At 39.1% G+C, this 20,096-nt stretch overlaps 1 protein-coding gene across 1 annotated transcript in view; it reads left to right on the forward strand.

Moving 5' to 3' along the window:
- The window catches only part of UST (uronyl 2-sulfotransferase), a 152,890-nt gene that overhangs the window by 70,609 nt on the left and 62,185 nt on the right, over positions 1-20,096 (forward strand). The window contains exons 3-4 of the mRNA XM_050316281.1: positions 5,202-5,357; positions 13,189-13,268. Of these exons, the coding sequence (XP_050172238.1) occupies positions 5,202-5,357; positions 13,189-13,268 (236 nt within the window). The remainder of the gene's footprint in view (positions 1-5,201; positions 5,358-13,188; positions 13,269-20,096) is intronic.

A 20,096-nucleotide genomic window follows, 5' to 3' on the forward strand; every position in this document is an offset into this window, starting at 1 on the left:
TTAGTCCTCCAAATGTGTCATCTGTCCAACAGATGAGATGCATTGTTTGTGGCAGGGGGGAGTGAAGTCATCCTTTTTCAATTAAATTAGTTGATTAATGAAAATGCAACAGAATAATCTTCTGTTTCTTCTTCTGCCTTATTTTCAATGCTCTACTGCATTTAAACTTTGAAAACAAAGCAACTTCATCCTTACCTTTTCTTGTGGTTTCTAGTATATTTTCAATGACCCATAGAGAAGACCATGCTGTCTGGTCTGCTTTAGAGTTGGTTAATTCCAAAAGCTTGTCTCTTTCTGGCATCACTACACTCTACAGGTGAATCTTTATGTAACTGGATCTGTGTGCTTTAGCTGGGGAAGAAGGAGGCTAGCTAGTTAATTTATTTTGTTTTCTCCCTTGTTCATTGTTCAATCATGTTTTCTGCTGACATACTTTTGTGTTAGCAACTCTTCACTGTAATCGCTTTAAAAGTAAGTTGATACTTGTTTGGAATGCGATTTTGTGCAGCAGTTCCTGACCTTGAGTTTGGCATAGGTAATCTCTTAGTGGCCTTTGAGTTTGTCTTTAAATAGGTGATGACAGGCTTGTGACAGACCTCAGTTAAAATGAGGTATCCTTTATATCTAAGATACGAGAGCAGGTATTCTCTGGAGAAGGTAGATGAGCTAAAAATGAAATGCATGGTGGTTAACAAAACTCTGGAATTTGTTAATACAGCAAGTTATGTAAGAAATTCTTCATGCAACAGGCAAGAATGTGACTCCTAACATGCCATATGTAATCTTTGGGGACACTAGAGAAGGAGGAGAGATACTGGAGAGAAATGGGCTGCTGACAGCTCTCAGGTTTGTAGGTACCTAATGAGTAGCATCCCTCCCCTGATGAGTTGAATGTACCATTACTTTGACCCATTAAGCCATTTTTTAAAATTCTTATGATTCTGTCTCAGGTGGACAGGAAAAAAAGAAAAAGAAGTTGCATTGCGAAGGTGTGATGCTATATAAAGATGTGTGACATCAGCAAATATTTAATTGTTTTCACAGTCTTACCAATTTTGTCTGTGTTGGTTGGCCTTATTCACCTGATAAACATGGAGCACTGTCTGACTACAGGTTAGTGTCTGCTCAGAAAGGAGAAGCCATTTCTGGCATCTACTTCTGGTCCTTCTCATATGTAAGGACAGGGGTCACTTACTTCCAGACACTGTGAAGATAATGGATTGCTTTCTGGGAACACATCTCTCTGACATGAGTTATCCATCTGGGCAAACTGTACATGGACTGGGAAGTTTTTGGCAAATGAGCAAAGTTATACTGGATTTGGCTCAGTAAAGGTGGAATAATTTAGGCCTTTGGCTGGATCCCTAAATTGTTGACACTGCAAGTAATATTATCCAGCCTAAATTTTTTAAATGATGCAAAGGTTTACCTGAAGACAAAGCCACCACTGAATATGGAAGCCTGTGCTTTTGTCAGGTTATCTGCTAAATGGCTCCCTTCCTGATACTGGCAGACCTACTCTGCAGAGCTACTTGACAGTCACTGTAATGCAAGTTAGTTTTGTGTTAAACTTGCTTTTTCTTCTTTCTTCCATTCACAATGATTCTTGAGATCTTCTTTAAATGTGGAACAAAAAAAAAAAAAAAAAGCCTCCTTGAACTGACAAGTAAATTGTTATATAACTTTCCAAACCCTTAGAGAGAGCTGTTGTAATTATACTGTGGGTTTTACTTTTTTATAGCTGTAAGTACTAATTCATATAACTACAAAGTGAATTACATGTTTGAATTTTTTATATTACCTCTGGGCTTTGATGCAGTGCTCAATAAAGTCACTCTGTAATTATTTTGAAGTTGTGTATATTGTTACATGAATATCATGTTGCCAGAGTATCACCTCAGCAGTTAGTCTACATGATACATACCCTTATTATAAAATAAAATGTAATCCAGTCTGCATTTTGTAAACTTCCTACTGCTGTTTTCCATCTTGTTTCTGCTAATATAATAGAAGCCTCCTTTTCAAGTGCCTACTCTGCCACCATCTCTTGTATTGTCTCGGTCTTTTGTGAGTATTGTGAGGGGGAAGAGAAAGTTCCTTTCTGGAGAAGCTTTCCATTTCCTGTATTTTTTACTTCTGCTTAATACAAACCTGGGTTTCTGGAAGAAGTAATTTTCCTAAGAAATAACTTAGACATTTTCTAAAATGCAGAAAGCAGGTTTGCAGCATCCTAAGGGAACTGATCACATTAAACAAATACTTGCCTATATATCAAAAACCTGTGTACTGTGTGGCTTTGTGCACTTGGCACACCCTTTGGGGCATTTAGGTGTGTTAGGTGGATTGGTGACGTAAACAGAGGAAACATGAGCAGAACTTCGTTAGAGCACCTCTAAAGCTCCCACATTCATCAGTGCTGCACGTGAACTTTTGGTTTCTGTTTGTGATTGTTCTTCTGGAGTGAGCTTTGAGCTGTAGCGTTTATCTTGAATCTTGTCTGATTCAGCTGGTTACTGAATCAAGGCATTGATATATTGACCTCCTTTAAGCTAAATAGGTGTCTGAAAATAATAACCCTTTATTTCAGGTTTCTTTATCTGCTATAGTTTCTTTTTGGGGGTTGCCATGGTTATTGCTTGTGTGCAGAACAGAACTGTGCTACCTAGGAAGGTGAGTTTCAGAAACAAATGTGAGAACTGGCCAAGCTTTGTAGCTACTGTCAGTTGTCTAAGCCAATAAAGTCATTTGCACTTAGAATAGAGTTTGCAAAGGCCTGCTTTAATTGTATTTCCTTTTAAAGAATTATATTAATAAGATTCACTGAAGGTTACTGGATAATCAAGTCAATGATTTAATTAGAACTTGAGTGTCATCTGGGTGCAGCAAAACTGGAGTTAAATGAAGTACCAATGAAGAAAAACTTTTTCTCACTACATTGCGAAGTGCAACTCTGCTAGGAAAATCAAAGCAGTTTATAATTATGAAGCATTTTTAAATATGTCCATAGCCCTACAAAGCCTCTAGTCATTTATCTCATCTCTAGGATGCTAAGCAAACACACGCTTGTATGTGTTCTTGCTCCTTCACTGGCACTTGTGAGCATCTACTTATCATTTCTCTTGAAAGCTTTCAGATACTTGCACAGCCAAGTGTGCCAAAGGTGTATGTCTGAGCAGAGGATAAATTCCCATTCCACAAGTTACAGTGATGTCATGTGGATGGTTCTGCAGGGCCGTGACAAATAGTGATGCTAGTCTTTGTTATGCGAAGAAATAAATCAAGAAGGGGACAATCCAGAATAAGGCTGTGTTTTATTGTTCGTTATTGTGTCCCTGATGTGGTAACCAGCATAATAAAATGCCTTCAAATGTTAACCTTTCAGACATTATTAGCAGTAGTTTTGGAAAAGTTTAGCTACAGTTGTAGCATAGAGATGTTAAATTCATCACCTTTGCAGTTCTCTAATAATTAAGGCTCAGATTTTGCATTTCTTAGGAAGCAAGTTTTCTGAAAGAGATTGATAAGGAATAAGGGAGCTAGGTTTCTCCTAGAAAACACCATAAAAATGTTACAAATGGCCAGACTTGATGCCTTATGTTGGGTTTGTATGAGCCTTAGGAGACCCATATTTGCTTGCTGAATCAGCAGATGTGATGTCCTGTATCTTGGAAAGCTGTTAACTGAGGCCATGATCACCCAATACCTACCCCTTCCCTGGGTAATTTGGAGAATGATAGCCTACCCATTTATGTTGCAGTGAAGGATATCCTAAACATTCCAACCAGTAACAACAGTAATATTCATTTGGTCATGAAATACAACATTGATAGCAAAGTACCAATAAGGTCCTACTAAAAATGGTGGAATACAGGGATTTTTTCTTTTTTCTTTCTACTTAGCAGTCTTCTTTGAAAGTAGACTGAAGGGTTCCCTGAGGAATCATTTTGCTTCCCTGATGAAAATCTATTAACTGTTCAAATATCCTGAAAAGTGCCATATGCTTCATCTGATTGTTTTTATGTCAAAAATTCTTCTGCTAGGAGAATGTGATTGCATCAAGAGCAGAAGTAACTATAGATGAGACACACCACCACTTTGGCTGTTCCTTGCGCTGAGCACAGGTTGTCTGGAACCTGGATGCAGGCCCTGTGTCAGGAAATATTTTGTACCATTGTCTTAATAGAAAAATGATCTTTCTCCTTAAGTGCCATATATGCACTGCTGTGGATGAAACTGTGAGCTTCTGACTTTTAGAGGCTTGAAAACAGTTTCCTCTTGGCCTATACTTTGAGATGCTGCTGCTATATGCTATACACCAAATCCTTGTCTGGTGTGATAGTGTGACTTCAGAATGCATTTTGGTGAAAAAACAGCCCATGGTCATCATCCAGGAACAAAATAAGGCCGCATCCAATGTATTTCAAGACAGTGAATTACTACGCACTTGTTCTGGTTTGCCAGGGTGGAGAGCATGGTGCAAGAATTAGTGTGGGCAGGAGACCATTGCCAGTTTCCAGCTTGGATGTAACTGATCTATTTTGAGTTTTAGTGAACATTACCTGTACAGAGGTGATCAGACTGTGCCAGTTGGCCTCAGGCCACCTGTGGCATCAGCGTTTTTCGTTCCACAAGTATGTGTCTAGCCAGTGGCATGATTTGTTCTTTGAATTTCTTTGGAAGATTCATGTTTATGTTTGAAATTGAAAGAGTTGATTAATTTTAGCTTTGTACAACTGGTGGTTGTTTGGATTTTTTTCTTTTCAAGCTGAAGTTTTGCAATAGGAGCATTCCTCTTGCATTACGTCAACTTCGCTTTGAATTGCCAAACTGTGGCACAGATTCACTCCATTCTTTTTATGGGAGATAGTCAACTAAAGCTGACTATTTGCATTGATAATACAAGCAGCAAGCTTAAGCTCTTTATTAGCAATTTCATAGTGTTTCTGGAGTAGCTGCCAATCTGTTACATTTAACTGGATCATGAAGGGGAAATCTCCCCTTGCCATCTCCTGAGCCATGTTGTTTCTATTCTGAAGAGCTGCTGGCTTGTTAGAGAAAGTGAATGCTTCTGACCTAGGCAGGGCCCTTGGAATTCTCCTGTATGTGACTGTTGGCTTCAAGTCAAAACACGGTGTTACTCAGAAGTACATGGAAACAAAAATGTCAATATACTGACTCCATTTTTTTCAATCTTTATTTAGGTACTTCCTTTCCCCAGTCAGGTGGTCTACAACAGAGTGGGAAAGTGTGGGAGTCGAACTGTGGTTTTGCTTTTGAGAATTTTATCAGAGAAACATGGATTCAATCTGGTTACATCTGACATTCATAACAAAACAAGACTGACCAAAAATGAACAGGTAAGTTACTCCTGCTCCTCTTAGATCTGGTTTTCTTATTGTGTTTATGAAACTGAGAAGCAAAGGCATATGCTAGCAGAAGTCCAATTGAAAAGATGTATTGCTGCCTTGACCTGAGTGATCATCCAGAATTCATCATCCTCTAAGTGACTTCATTTAATAGGAGAAATGGATGGTAGAGCCAAGAACAACATGATGTGGAAGCTAACCAGAAAAACTAACTTTCAGTGAGCCAGCTTTTGAATTTAGTCAGCGTAGCAGTTAGACTACCAGCAAGGTGAGAAAGGTTAGCACCAGTGAAGTTAAGTGCTAACAGCATCTGAGACACATATTAATGTATCTGCAGGGCACAGCCATTTATCATATAACCAGACCAGCCTATTCAGACCTAGCTTAGGTCTCCTTAAGCAGAGCAGGAGTAAATAATAGCCAAAAGGGTCTTTTTTGATGACTTTCTTAACTCAGTTTTAGTAAGCAGTTGCTTCAAAAAGTTGTTTCCCCATGCCATGCTAACCCATGTTGCTATAATCTGACATACCCTTGATCGTATCTCAGCTTCTTGCTTATCTGCCTTTTTCATGTTATCGTACAACCTCACTACAGAAAATAAAACAGCACATTGATCCTCTTTATCCAGGCACACTTTTTCATGTTTTTCATCTTCCCTTAAAGTTGTAGAAGGCATTATTTTTGCAGCTTTGATTCTATAAAGGATCCAGTTATTTAAATTTTCTTCTATTCATGGTAACTAACCATGTGCCTTCTGTAAGGATCGCTCCCATAAGTAGATATTGATACAAATAATGCAAAAACCCTCAGACTCTAAAGAGTATGTGTGTAGTCTGATGCCACAACGTTGCCCACTGCAGCTCTTTTGAGCTGCTGATCAGGTAAAAGCTGCAATAAATGGCTGTGTCACTCCTAGGAATGGCAGCCTGCAAACCACCAAAGGATGTGTGTAATGATCAAAATATGGATGTGGGCCTGCCGGTGGCATTGTGCTGTGATTTGGGCTCATTTATTTTTAACCTGCTTATGAGCATAAGTTTTTTATTTTAGATGCAGCTGTTTATTGCAAATGAAAATTTAGGAGCTGATATTGCTCCTGCAGGTCCCACCTTCCTCCCTTTCAGGGTGTCCATTGGGGTCCTACCAGTAACCAGCTGACCTAACACCACATGACAGTCAAGTTGAGCCCAAGGTGGGGACCAGCTGGCCAAGGCTGCCACACCAGCCCAAAGGTGGCTTCTATGCATGGTTGCTTGTTAGATCCCAGTGAAAGGATGTAGTGGAGGACAGTGTCCCCTCACTGCCCCTGCTTGTGGCCGAGGGAAGGCATGGGCTGTGGCTGCTGCACATTTCCTCTGTGTATCCTACCGGCAGCGCCACAGAGCCTTGGGTGTTTGCAAAGCAATTCCATCAGAAAAGAGTCAAACTATCCCGTGCTACAGTGGCTGTCTGGTTGGGATTTCTGTGGCTATGGCTTCTTTTGTGTTTTGGGTTGTTTGGGTTTTGTTTGTCTATATCTTTCATCAGTTTCCCTTGGGAAAATTTGGAGGCATCATAAAACTCAGAAACCTTTCAGGTATTAATAATCACCAGCTTTCACCCTTATCAGCTTTTTCCTTTCAGTTATGTTCTTTGTCTTTCTCTGGTAGGTGTATTGTCCTTTGTTAAAACATGACATAAGATCACATCTTAGCAATCTTCTGTGCTTTAGTCCAACATGTGGATATTCCAGAGAGGCCCAGACTTATTTTTTACCTATACACTGACAGAGGATAGCTATCTGCATTACCTTTTGCACTCCCTAAGCTCTTAACTTACTAGACAGTAAGTGTGCTGGAAGTATTGCTACAGCTGATGATTTGCTCTATAGATTGCCCTACTATAACTTGAGTCTCTTTATTTTCATTTATAGTTTATTTATGTAGTTACAATAGATTCATAATTTAATGAGTACTTTTGCTGAAAAGTGCCTTTGATCACCAGGAAATATGCCGGAAGACAGTAACTGATCTGTTGTTCAGGGCATTTTTAGTTGGCTTCTCAATTTTTAAGAGCAGAATATAAAAAAAGAAAAATTACTTTTTTCACCTTTAATGTGGTGTATACAAGAGGAAGTTGAAAGAATGGGTGATCTCCAGCTCCAGGCATTGGAACAAGAAAAAAGAGAGCTGGGCTGGGCTGAAGGCTTCCAGCATGAGCATGGGCTTCTCACTTGAGATGATATGTCTCTCTTCCGTCTGTCATTTGTCTGTCCTGTGTTTGATTAAAGCCCTGATCCAGCCAAGACTTTTCTGTAAATATTTAGCTTATGCAGTCTGCTGTTGTTAAATAAAGTTAAGCATGTAGGTGTTCTTAATGACTGTGGGGATTGCACATAACTGGAATCCATATTCTCATTGCCTTTCCCAGTCTCCTAAGAAATTTTCCCAAATTATGTGTGTCTGCCAGCAATTAGGAGTTCAGCCTTTGAACATCTGTGGGCATAAGGGAGTGAGCTCTGGAAACAGATGAGTTAGTATGTGCCTTACCATTTGCTGTAGTACTTCCAAGTAAATTAAATACAGAAAATAATATGTAGTATTAAAGTTAATCTAATTGTTTTGGCTTTAAAATTCCACGTGAACTGCCGCAAAATGAAATCTTTCCTTCCCACTTCCCACTCCCATTTTCTTGCATTCAGGGAAATAAGAATGAGTATGCTTATGATATATAAATACCAGTCACATACGGGAGTAATTGGTAGTTTATCCTCATATTGTTTCCTTCTACCAGCCATTATTATGGCTGTGCAGCCAACTTAGTATGTAATTCCAGTTTAACATAATAAAAATTCATCTCTAATTTTTCTTAAATGCTTTTCAAGACAGAAAATTGGTCATACCAGCATGTGGAGGTGAAGAAATTCTTGAAACCATTCCAAACTTTTGAGAGCTGAAAATGAAGGTCTAGTCTCATTCCTGGGAGTTGTGAGTTGTTTATGGAAATGAGATGAAAGTGATATACCAACATTTCTGTAGATACTTTTGCTTCCTGAGCCCTACATGCCTTCAGTAGAGACTGAAAGCAGTGGAAGAGGGTAAAGAACTCACAAGAAAGACAGATATGGAGAATTTTTTTTTCCTACTTCTGTTAATATTAGTGGAGACTATAGTGTGATCCAGTGGACCTCACTTGGAAAATCCCAGTTGCCTCACCATTTTTATACATTTTGACCTTGAATTCTCCCAGTGAAACACAGCATCTTAGAAAAAGTAGTAACATTTTGGCTGCTGTCTTGGTGGGATTATTATCTGATTTTCTTTTTGTTCCCAGTCAAATTTACTTACTGGAAATCTCAAACAAAACAGGACTGCTCTGCAGTCAGTGCAGGGGCTGGCCATTTCCAGAAGACAGAAAAGTGCCCCCTCTCAAAGGCTGGAGTTGTATTTTTTTGCAGGAACAATGCTCTGGCTGGAGAAAATCCATCCTCCACGTTTCTTCCCTCGTGGGGAGGGCCCTATCCAGCCCTCTTGGAGTCACTTCACAATGCCATCTACTGGATTGTTACTTGCAGTGCAGCAGCAGCCCATTACAAGTACGCGGATGATGCTGAGCAGTTACAGTTTGATTTCTTTTGCTTGGCCAACTGGGATCCTACAGTGGTAGTGTAGGACAGTAGACTAAGGAAAAACCTTTCCACTTAGAGTATTGCCTCTTGGTGTTCTTGCCCAGGTGGGCTTTAAGATTCAAAACTAGCTTGTGATTTTACACAGAGGACTGCCTCTGTGGATCTCGTCTTCTTTAAAGGCCCTGATTAAAAGTCAGTGCAGAATAGGAATTAAGGAGAAATATATTAGAATAAAAGATTAAGCAAGCAGTCATGGTGGTGGAAAGGTGTTATTATAAGGAAAGACTCTGTTCCTCAAAATTAATTGGTGTTTGAGGGGAGTGAGTGGAATGACAGCAGATGTGTTGACCACACCACAGAGATCTTGGCCAATGCTTGCTGTGGCCTAACATCTCTGCAGACTCCAGTCATGCAGTGTGCATGCTCCCCTTTCCTTGGGGGGCACAGCGCACCTACTACTTTGGTTCGTTTCCACACACACTCTTCATGTCCTGTCATTTCCCTCTATCTGGATCTTTCTTTAGCAGCATTAACTCTGTGCTGCAATTTAGTTAATTTCAAGAGCAAATTAGTGTATTTTTCAGTACTGTTTCACTGAAACTGCCTAACTCCTGCAGGAGAGCTCTGGGCAGCAGTGAGAGAGAAATAGCTCTTTATGGACCCTTATCCTAGAAGGTGTGTGCTCCTTTCAGACTTCTCCTTATATTTCTACAGCTTCTCCCTCCAGCCATGGATGTGTTCTAATTCATCTCTCCCCCAACTGTGTTTGCCATGGTTGTTTTTCTTGTGCTGCTTGTTGATATTAATTTCTTTTCAAACTTAGGATGACCCTAGTTCATCTCTACCTGTATGTAACTCTTCTTCTTCACTCATTCCATCCAAAATACTTGTTTTCCTCAGCTCTCATCCTCTGCTTACTGTTCCTCTCTGTGGGTCTTCTGCACTAATCATCTTATAAATGACAAAAAATCCCACAAGACAAAACCAAAAAACCCGCAACCTCATTAAAAAAAAACCATAACAAACCAAACAAAAAAAATCTAGCAACCAAAACCAACCAACCAAAACAATTAGAGACCTTACTCTTCTGGGATACATTGGAAGATTTTTTTTCTTCCCCTGTAACCTTAATCTTAAAAGTAGGAGTGGATCACTAGGTATTCCCGAGCAATACAGTTGGTTTGTTAGACTGAAACGATTTCAGCACAGTGGGATCAGAGCAAGAGAGGCCCATGGGAAGTATGGCCACAATTTGCATGTGGCCATGAGCCATTACAGTTGTTTATTTTTCCCTCCTGACATCTGTGTGTTGTTTTAGTTGAGCCTCACTTACCCTTTTGGCAGGGTTTTTAAAAGAATGAGTTTTGCTGGTTTGTCCTTATGCACAGCGTAGCTTTGTCCGCATCTGCTTACAAGTCCAGTTGATCACTAAGTATCTAAATATGAAGGTACTTTAAGTCAAAACAAAAATCTGTGTCTACTTTAGAGTAAGCTATTATCATAGTTCAAGAGATTGAGTTTGGTAGCAAGAGATTAAAAGACAGCCAGCAGCCAGATGCTGTCCTACTCTCTGTGCATCTTTCCAGCCTCCCTTTGCTCCTGAGGCCAAAGTGCTCGTGCTTATCCAGCAGCAGGTTGATGTGTGCATGACACTGACATCAGGTGAAATGCAGTGAGAAACACAGTGGTGGTGTAATGTGAATCTGCCTGGGGTAAGCTGAGGGCCAAGGGAGGCTTGCATGGCACTTTGTAACACACACATACTTCCTGCTACATTCATGTAGCAGTATTATGCTAAATTTTAAACTTAGTGGGATTACTTAGTATGGGTATAGTATCTTTATATTTCCATAATTATACTCTAATGATGTTTTTTCATTTATTCCGAAATGGAATTACAGTGATGACCATAGTGGCGTGAATAGGGTTTTTATCCTATATCAGTAACTTCCTTCTTCCATCTTCCTTCCTTACTTCATGCATATAGAGTAACACAGGTAAAATGACAAATATAGCATAAAGCTTCATACAGTTCTGAGAATTTCCCTTCTCCTCTAACTTGTCTGAGAAAAAAAAAAATTGAAACCATCTGATTGAGACATCTTATACACAACCTCTAGAGTCTCCCTGTGTTTGATTCTAAAGATGAATGAATATAATTTTTTGGCAGATTTACCAGTCTTAAAGAAATGTAAGCATATTGGATTTGCTAGGAAAGCCTTTGTTTCTCCAGAGCATCAATAAACAATACTTAATTCCTTTGTGCAAATTATTGCAAAGCTTCCTGAGCTTTCTAATTCTTATCTAGACAAGCTTTGCTCTTCAGGTTTATGAATTTCTTGCCCATAGCATTTATATTGTACTGAAGAAGCTATATAAAGACCTGTTTGTACTTGAATCAAACAGTGCGGAGTCCATAAATGACTAACTAAAGCAGGGGCACTATTCCTTTCCTGCCTCTTTTTCTTTTTTTTAATTACACATCTTCTCCCCATATTCTCTTGTTTCTCTTTTCCCTTTATATTGTCTTTCTTTTTTTCATCTTGTCTTCTTTATGTTCTATTTCTTTGGGTTTACATCTTTCTCACATATAATATACCTTGATATACTTTCTCAGACCTAATACACCTTGATATACAAGGTCTGGACCTAATACGCCTTGATTTACTCTAACTAGTTTGACAGGAAAAGCTCCATCATAAGAAGATGGGCAAGCTGAACTGTTTTGTTCAGAGCTCATCATACATGTATGTGTATAAAACTGTTGAAAGCAGTTGAAAAATAGGGAGAAGCATATCAGTGTGTGGACATTTTGTTCAATGCTAGAAGTTAAATGGCTGTAGCTTGTGTTGTCTGAAAGAAGAAGACAGTATGTGTTCTAGGAAAAAGTGGAAAATGAAAGATGAATGAGAAGCAATTAGATGTGACACACAGTGTAGAAACTGTGGCAAAATATCAGTGTATTGAAACTGGGAAATAAAGGGGGGAAATTGTCAATTGTTGTCCTTAAATGTAATTTAATATTTGTTATGGCATGGATATAATTTTTTACTATGCTCTTTTTGGTTCTAGTAACTCATCACATGCTAGTCACTTTATCTTGACCATATAACAGGCTGGACTCCATATTTTTGTTTATTTTGTTTATGTCAGCTATAGCATTCAAGTTTTAAGAAATACATTTTTTAATAATGTCTCCTTAGTGGTGTTTAAATTTAATACATAAATTAATATGATTCAAACCAGAATGTTTGGTTCACGCTCACTTATCTCCTTTTTTCCCCATTTATTAATTGCTTTCTATTACCCAGTTTTTAAAACCAATAAACCTGTCCTTTAAAATGCATTTGTGTTTGCTGTCCATAACATAGCCTGCATTTGAACTCAAAACAGAAAATCCAAAAATAAATCCTAGGAAATTATTAAGAATGAAGCAAAATTGACTGAAACATTGAGTCTCTAGCATGATGCTTCACTGGACAATTTCAGTTTCCTGGAAATCATAGCTAGAGTTCAGCTTACACAAAATAGATATTCATATCCATGGTGCTGTTTATGTTATTCCATACCAATGATCTGAAAATTTAAATTATTCATTTCTTTTTTAAAAATTAATATTATGTGAATGTGCCTGACCTAGAATTTAGCAACATCTTTCTGAAGGTGTCCATTTAATTTGTACTCCTAATTGGCTGTAATAGCAAAAAGAATAGCAAGTGCTGATTTCTCTATTTAAACAGGCAAATCAATCAGTGTTTTGACTAAGTTAGCAGCTTTTATTGTTATATGAAAATGGTAATTGGCTCAGCTCTCACTTTCTGTTACAGTTTCAGGCATTGGACATTTTTGGCATTGGTGTGAATAGAGCTAGGGTTTTCAAGAGGGCAGCTGCCATTTGCAAAGCTCTGGTGCAGATTTAGGCAGAGTTTAGATTTTTTTCTTTAGTTTATGCTATTCCTTAAATTTATACTCGCCTTTGGAAATAAATAAGCTCCATGACAGTTAAGCTACAGGCACCTTTCTGCTTTCTTACTTAGACATAAAATAGTAGTTGTGCTATCTTGATAACAATGTTTTGGAGGGATAGCAGGGGAGGAGGTCCTGAGTAATTCAGTCTTGAAAGTTGTATCGTCACATGCTGTCTTAAATTTTTATATTTGTCTCAAAATATGCATTGACATAACACAGAAAATTTGATTTGTTAATTCTTTTTAGATGGAATTGATTAAAAACATAAGCACTGCTGAGCAGCCCTATTTATTCACTAGACATGTTCATTTCCTCAACTTCTCAAGGTAAGGCATTTCTTCAGACAAAAATCTTTTTCATTGATTTTTATTATTTGTAATACATAGAACATTTTCCCTCTAACACATAAAAAATACAATGTTTGGGTTTTTTCCTTCTTTCTGGCACTGAAAGACACATTCAGAAGTTGGTTTTGTTTTGTTTTCCCTGCACTCAGTTTGCTGTAGAATAGTTATGTACAGTATGTTTGTGAAAAGCCAGGATGCTCATATATGCTTTTGCCTCTGAGGCAGTCATAATTTACAGTGTTTGCAGTCAACATGCAAGAGATGGTAACTTGGGTCTTTAAACTGTGCACTTGTGTTTTGAAAGTGGAAAGACACTTTTTTTAATTCTTCATCTTTGTACAGCCAGGTACTAATATGAGATTGAAAACTGAAGTGAATTCATTAATTTTGTACCTGGAATGACTCTCCAGCAATTTAACCAACTTAATTTTGTTCTGACAAAATAGTCCCCATTCCACAGGCTAGGAAGTATTTATAAACCATGCAAACAGATTATGCTCTGTATCGTGGGAGTGCAGTTTCTTCTGGTAGCTATTTAAAAGTATGCAACAAGGCTCTGGAGACATTTATAGCACGGAATGTGAAGAAAATTGAATTTGGATGAACCTTCTGAGGAATCTTTGGAAGGACTTGAATGAGTGATGCCAGTTAGCATTTAACCAGCGCACAGAGGTTAAAGCTGACTGCAGATGGTTATTGCCCAGGCTGTAAATTTAATCTGGAAATCATATTCAGGAACCATGCCCTCTCTACCAGCAGGTTGGATTCCTTGCACTTAAATTTAAAAAAATTCTGTAGAAGTATGAACTTACTGCAGATCTTTGCAAGAGCTTGCCTAACTTCCCAGCATTTTGATTATGTGGTAATGTGAGTACATGGCCTCAGGCTTCAGTAGACAGTGTAGTGAAAAATGATAAAATTGGGAGCAGGGGGAGGAGGGTGTTTAGCTTTGTTTTCTGAGAAAATAAAATATTTTAAGCAATTGGAAATTCACTTGATATAGAACATAACTATGGGCATGATATTTTTACATGGAAACAAGAAAAGTTAAACAGAATTTTGATATTCTGTGTTCTCTCTTCTCCATGAGAGTTTTGTTTCTGATTTATTATCTTTAAAGAATAAAAATCATTAGGACTTCACACCTTTGGTAAATGATCTCTTTTCCAATCTGCAAGATCAAACAAGTAGCCACACCTGAGGGTCAAAGGGATGTTTCTTGATTAGACTGATTTTTAAGAGATTGTACTCAATGTTTGGTACATCAGAAAAAGATGAACATTCTTACCTCTTGCTCCTCCCTGTAAGATTCCGTTTTCTATACCTATGATACATCCTTGCCACATAGGTATCATATTTCCTCTGTAGTATATACATCATGTGTCTACAGTGTATTTACATATTTCTCCCAATACAAATTTGTGAAAATACATTAAAGTTATATAAGAGGTACAGATTATTTAAAGTTTCCTTTTTGGCTGTTCTTTACAAACCTGAAAAACATCTTTTGTTTTATTGAAAGTGTGCTTGGTTTAAGTAGTAGGTGTAGAGTAGTGAAAAGTCTGATGAGTCTTTTAAATCAGAGAGCATTGAATTACATCAGTATTACTTACTAATGGTTTAACATTTCTTAGTGTTTGCTGATCAATTAAACTTTTCTGGAGGTTGTAGTCTCTAGTTTCAAAATTTATTGGCAGTGTTATACCTAACGGTGAAGTACCGTGTTAACTATTTTCTTGGTTCCTTAGTTCTACTGTGCTTTTTTAAAGCTGATTTCATTACGAAATGAAGTGTCAAGTATCAACTTAGCAGAAATTTCAAGATGTGATTTAAATGCACATTCTAAATATTACAGTACTGTGAACATGTTCTAGTTTTGCTTGATTTCTTTAAACTATTTACAGACTATCTCTAGTGGACAGCTGAACTCATATTGTTTGTGGAATACTGTTCTTCCTGTTTGCCTCAGCTTTTCTGCCAGCTCAACATAAAAGTCGTGCAAAAACTCCCCAGACTAAAAGAATAGGGGTCAGAGTATTGATGTGGTGTTTCTGGATGACAGCTCAAGACCTTAGCCAACAGCTTGCTATGAGCAGCCAATGGGGAGCAGGACAGATGCCCGGGGATGGGTAGGAGACAAGGTTGGCTCCTCACTGCAGGCTTAGGGCAGCTTCAGATCCTTGAAAGGCTTAAAGATCAGCTTGAAGATTGAAGAACCCTACTTTGGTGAACTCCATGCTCCTTTCCAAGGAAAGGGATGAGGCTTTCTACCTGTCGTTGCAGCAGAGCTGTTACTGGAATTTGTGAATTTTTGCAGGAGCAAGCAGTTCTGGGCATTAGTCCAGGGACCAAACTCACTTCTCTTGTTTAGCATTTTATACCTTTGAAACCAAGCTTTTCTTCAGAGAAAGAGATAAGGAACACTTTATTCTTCTTCCGCCTGTGGATATTGAGCTGGCAGACAGGTAGGATTTAGAAGACGTTACCTTGCTACTCTCTTGGTAGGTCACATTTGGAACAGAAGTTTCTTGCACTTGCCTTGCACCTCTGCTTGAGTGTTTTCAAGATCTGTTGGGATTGCATTAAGCCATTTAGAGCATATCACCAAGGTACTAGAGAAGCAGAGAAATGTATTCAGAGTAATGAAAAATTGGAGTCTGCTTTGGTTTTGCTTAGAATAGAGATATAGAATAATTTAGAGTGGACAATATCTTTAAGGTGACCAAGTCCAAGTGTTAACCCAGAACTGCCAAGTGTGCCACTAAACCATATCCCTGAGTGCCACATCTACATATCTTTTAAATACCTCCAGGGATGTGGACTTAACCACTTCCCTGGGCAGCCTGTTGCAATGCCTGATAACCCTTTCTGTAAAGAAGTTTTTCCTAATATCCAGTCTAAACCTCCACTGGCCCAACTTGAAGTTGTTTCCTCTTTCCTGGATATTTTTTACTTAGGAGAAAAGGCCAACCCCCACCTGGCTACAAAGCTCATTTCAGATAGTTGTAGAGAGCAATAAGGTCTTCCCTGAACCTCCTTTTCTCCAAATTAGACAACTGCAGCTTCCTCAGTCTTTTCTCATATGACATATTCTCTAGACCCTTCACCAGCTCCATTGCCCTTCTCTGGACTCAGTCCAGCACCTCAGTGTTTTTCTTGTAGGGAGGTGACCCGAAACTGAACTGAGGTGCGGCCTCCCCTGTGCTAAGGGCAAGATCACTGCCCTCGCCCTGCTGGCCACACTATTGCTGATACAGGCCAAGATGCCATTGGCCTTCTTGGCCACCTGGGCACACTGCTGGCTCATGTTCTGAAACTGTCAATCAGCATCCCCAGCACTATCAAATGGTGCATCTGTCTAAGCCGTGAGCAGCCGGTTTCTCCAGGAGAGTGTAGTTGGAAGCAGTATCAAAGGCTTTACTAACTCCAGGCAGACAATATCCACAGCCTTGCCTTTATCCACTAAGCAGGTCACCTGGCTGTACAAGTGGGTAAGGTTGGCTAAGCAGGACATGCCTTTCATAAACCCATGCTGGCTAGGCCTGATCCTGTGGTTGTCCTGCATGTGCTGTGTGATGGCACTCAAGATCATCTGCTCCATAACCTTCCCTGGCTCCGACATCATATAGGCTGACAGGCCTGTAGTTCCCTGGAATATCCCTCCACCCCTTCTTGTAGATGAGCATCGCATTTGCTAACTTCCAGTCAACAGGGACCTTTCCACTTATCCAGTGCAGTTGGTAAGTGATAGAAAGTGGCTCAGTGAGAACTTCTGCCAGCTCCCTCAGTACCCTTGGGTGGTTTCCATCTGGCCCAATAGACTTGTGTATATCTGACTGGCGTAGCTGCTCACTGACCATTTCCCCTTGGATTCTGGGAGCTTCATTCTGCTCCCTTTCTTCTGGCTCAAGAGGCAGAGTACCCCAAGAACAAACTGGTCTTTTTATTAAAGGCTGAGTTAAAGAAGGCATTTTCTTCATCCTCGCTGGTGCTTCTCAGCTTCCCAAACAGTAGTAAGAAAAATAAACTTACTGATGGGAATAGCAGCAATGGCAGATCACTTGAATTTTCCCCCTTTGTTCCCTGTACCCACTTATAAACCTGTCAGCACGTAAAGCCCTCTAATTATTCAGAAAAGCATCAAACCATTCACTTATGATTGTTTCCAACTAGGGAAAAAAAAAAAAAAAAGGTTATATCTTCTTTCCAGAATAAATCTCTAGTGGAAGTGAGCTAAGCCTTTGGTGGTGATTTTAAGCACATGCATGTTTCTGAAGCAGCATTAGTTTTGCTGAACAAAGTTCTAAAATCTTGAAAATCTTATCCTGACCTGAAATGCTTGCCAGGGCCGTTTTCCTCTCATTTTTGAACAGAGTTTTAAGAGTGCCTATTGGTTGAGCTGAGTAAATGAATCCTCACTTACTCTCCTACATCTTTATCTTTTGGTTCAGTGCTATCTTTTCTCAATCCAAAGTGGTACAAAGAGGCAGACAAAAAGACAAATCTTAAAAGGACACATTAAAGCAAATCTAATGTGAATTTTTACAGACATAAATCTAATTAATTTCAACTTCAAACAGAAGATAAAAAACTTTCTTGTGTTTCTTTGATGTTAGTGAATTTCTACATAGCACTTGTCACAGAAAAAGCTTTTATTCCAAGTGTTTTACAGTTTCTGTTCCCAGTCTCTTCAGTGCATCTAATGCCAGTTTTAGGAGAAAACCCAGTGCTTCTGGAGATTGGCTACTCCATCCAGTCCGTTTCAGGGCTGTTTCTTTTGTGGAAAGTGATGCTGTTTATTTTTTTGTCTCTTTCTGAATTGAAGTTTATGTACTAATGTTGCTGGGAAAAACAACCAAAATGTTGACAGAAGCATATATTGAAGAATGTCTCTGAGCTGGTAAAGATCTATATGTTGATATATTTGCTGAGATTCCAGGTGTTATTGGTAGATCCAGGCAGCACAGAGTTGGAGTGCAGAAGCTGTGAAGAAGTGGAATAACCTGCAGAGAGATAAAAAGCTATTTCAGAATAGCGGCAGTTCACTGTTCTTTATTATAAGTGGCACTTGTCATCTGGTTATTTAGCCTGAGGAAAAAAATGATCAGGAAGAACCTTCAAGTTTGTGGAAAAGCTCCACTTGACCTCTCAGTAATCTTCTGCTGAATTAAGTTACTCTAAGAGTCATTGGGCAGCAAGTCAAGATGCTTGGTGTGTGATCCAAGTGTCACAGATTTCAGAGAAGCAGAAACAACATTTGCAGGAAGGCAGAGGTGGCAAGGCTGTGGTTTTGGGTCAGGATGAGTCAGGGATATGAAGAATTGTGCAACTCCCATTTCGATCACAGGAAGGCACCATGCCTCCCTCTGACAGTGAACTTTTATCTTCCAAACATACACTTACAGACCCCAGTTCAGGCAGATCAGGAAGCTTGGCCATTCCCTTCTGTCTCAGAGCAAGTGAACATTGCAGGGGAATGTGTAAAAACTTAATGACATGCCTCTCTCTGTAACTGGTAAGTGACTTTTGCTTGTTTAAAAGCTCGCTGATCAGGTCAGAGTAAAGTCACAGGAGGGAGAAGCATTAAAAAGACCACCCAGAGAGTGAAACAGACTTTTTAATTTTTCACTGGAGCTGTCAATTCTTTAGTTTCTGCAGTAGTTATAGACCAATGGGGAATTAGCTCCTTTAAAATTTCCTGTGATGTGGTAAGGAGATGCAGAGATAAAGCACAGACTCGATATAATCTTACATTTTAATTAACCCTTATGATTCAGTTCAGTGTATCTCATTTGTTCTAAGCTGGGATGAATTATCACCCAGCATTACTGTTTCAGGAGTCACCCTTTCAGCTACAGTTTAATATCTGTGGTGTGTATTTAGCATACATGTGCATGTATTGAGAGGAGGGGACAACATTTTTAGCAAAGTTTTTTAAGTAAGTAGTCATACAGCAGTTCCAGCTGCTCTGCATGTCATTCCGTCCCCCTCCCCTCCCCAGTTCCTAAATAATTTCTGAACCTCTTGGCCAGTTTCAAAACAAATTGAGAAGGCCAGTAGAAGACTCTGAGACAACCACACTGCTGCAAGTACATCTGTTGAAGGGAAAGCCATGCAAAACAGAACTGCTGGACCTTCTGCTTAACCACAGCCAGCAGTCACCTCCCTCTGCCCTTCTTGGATGCCAGCCCAAGCTCTTCTGTGTCCTTCTTGCTCAGTGCAAGAGGTATGGGGGGACAACTTTTGAGAAGGAGGGAAAGATCTACTGCACCTTCTGCTTGGGAAGGGACTCGCCTTTAGTCCCTGGAATCAACAAAAGAAATATTTCCAGTTTTCTGTTTTTCATTAGCAGAGTTAATGTGTAAAGTTCTTGTTTGTCTTGAAAAAGCCTTCCTTTTTGGTAGCCTGTATCAGCATTACTGAGTTTTTTAAATTACTTTTTTACACAGACACAATGGCCAACACTAACTAATAAAAGTGAATAAATTGAGTGCTGTAGCAGCAGACAGTGTCACATGCAGCAATGCTCATCAGTGTGGCCATTTGCCTTCGATTCTGACCTGAATTCTGACTTACAGGTAGCATTAAATTACATGCTATGTAAAGGCATGGATGGACAAAGACAAATTCAGTCTGAATAAGCCCAAAACTAAACTTAGTTTCTGAATGTTGTTGGGGTTTTTTTGTTAGTCATCAATTCTATGTTTTTTTCCATGCAGAAGCAGCTATAAAAATTGTATTTTAACACAGCACTTTGACATTACAGCATCCCTTGTTCTTGTAAAATGTGTCCATAGCTAATAAACG

Source organism: Myiozetetes cayanensis, unplaced genomic scaffold (assembly GCF_022539395.1).
Source record: "Myiozetetes cayanensis isolate MyiCay16 unplaced genomic scaffold, myiCay2020 scf2-11, whole genome shotgun sequence".
In the NCBI taxonomy this organism is placed as follows: Eukaryota; Metazoa; Chordata; class Aves; order Passeriformes; family Tyrannidae; genus Myiozetetes; species Myiozetetes cayanensis.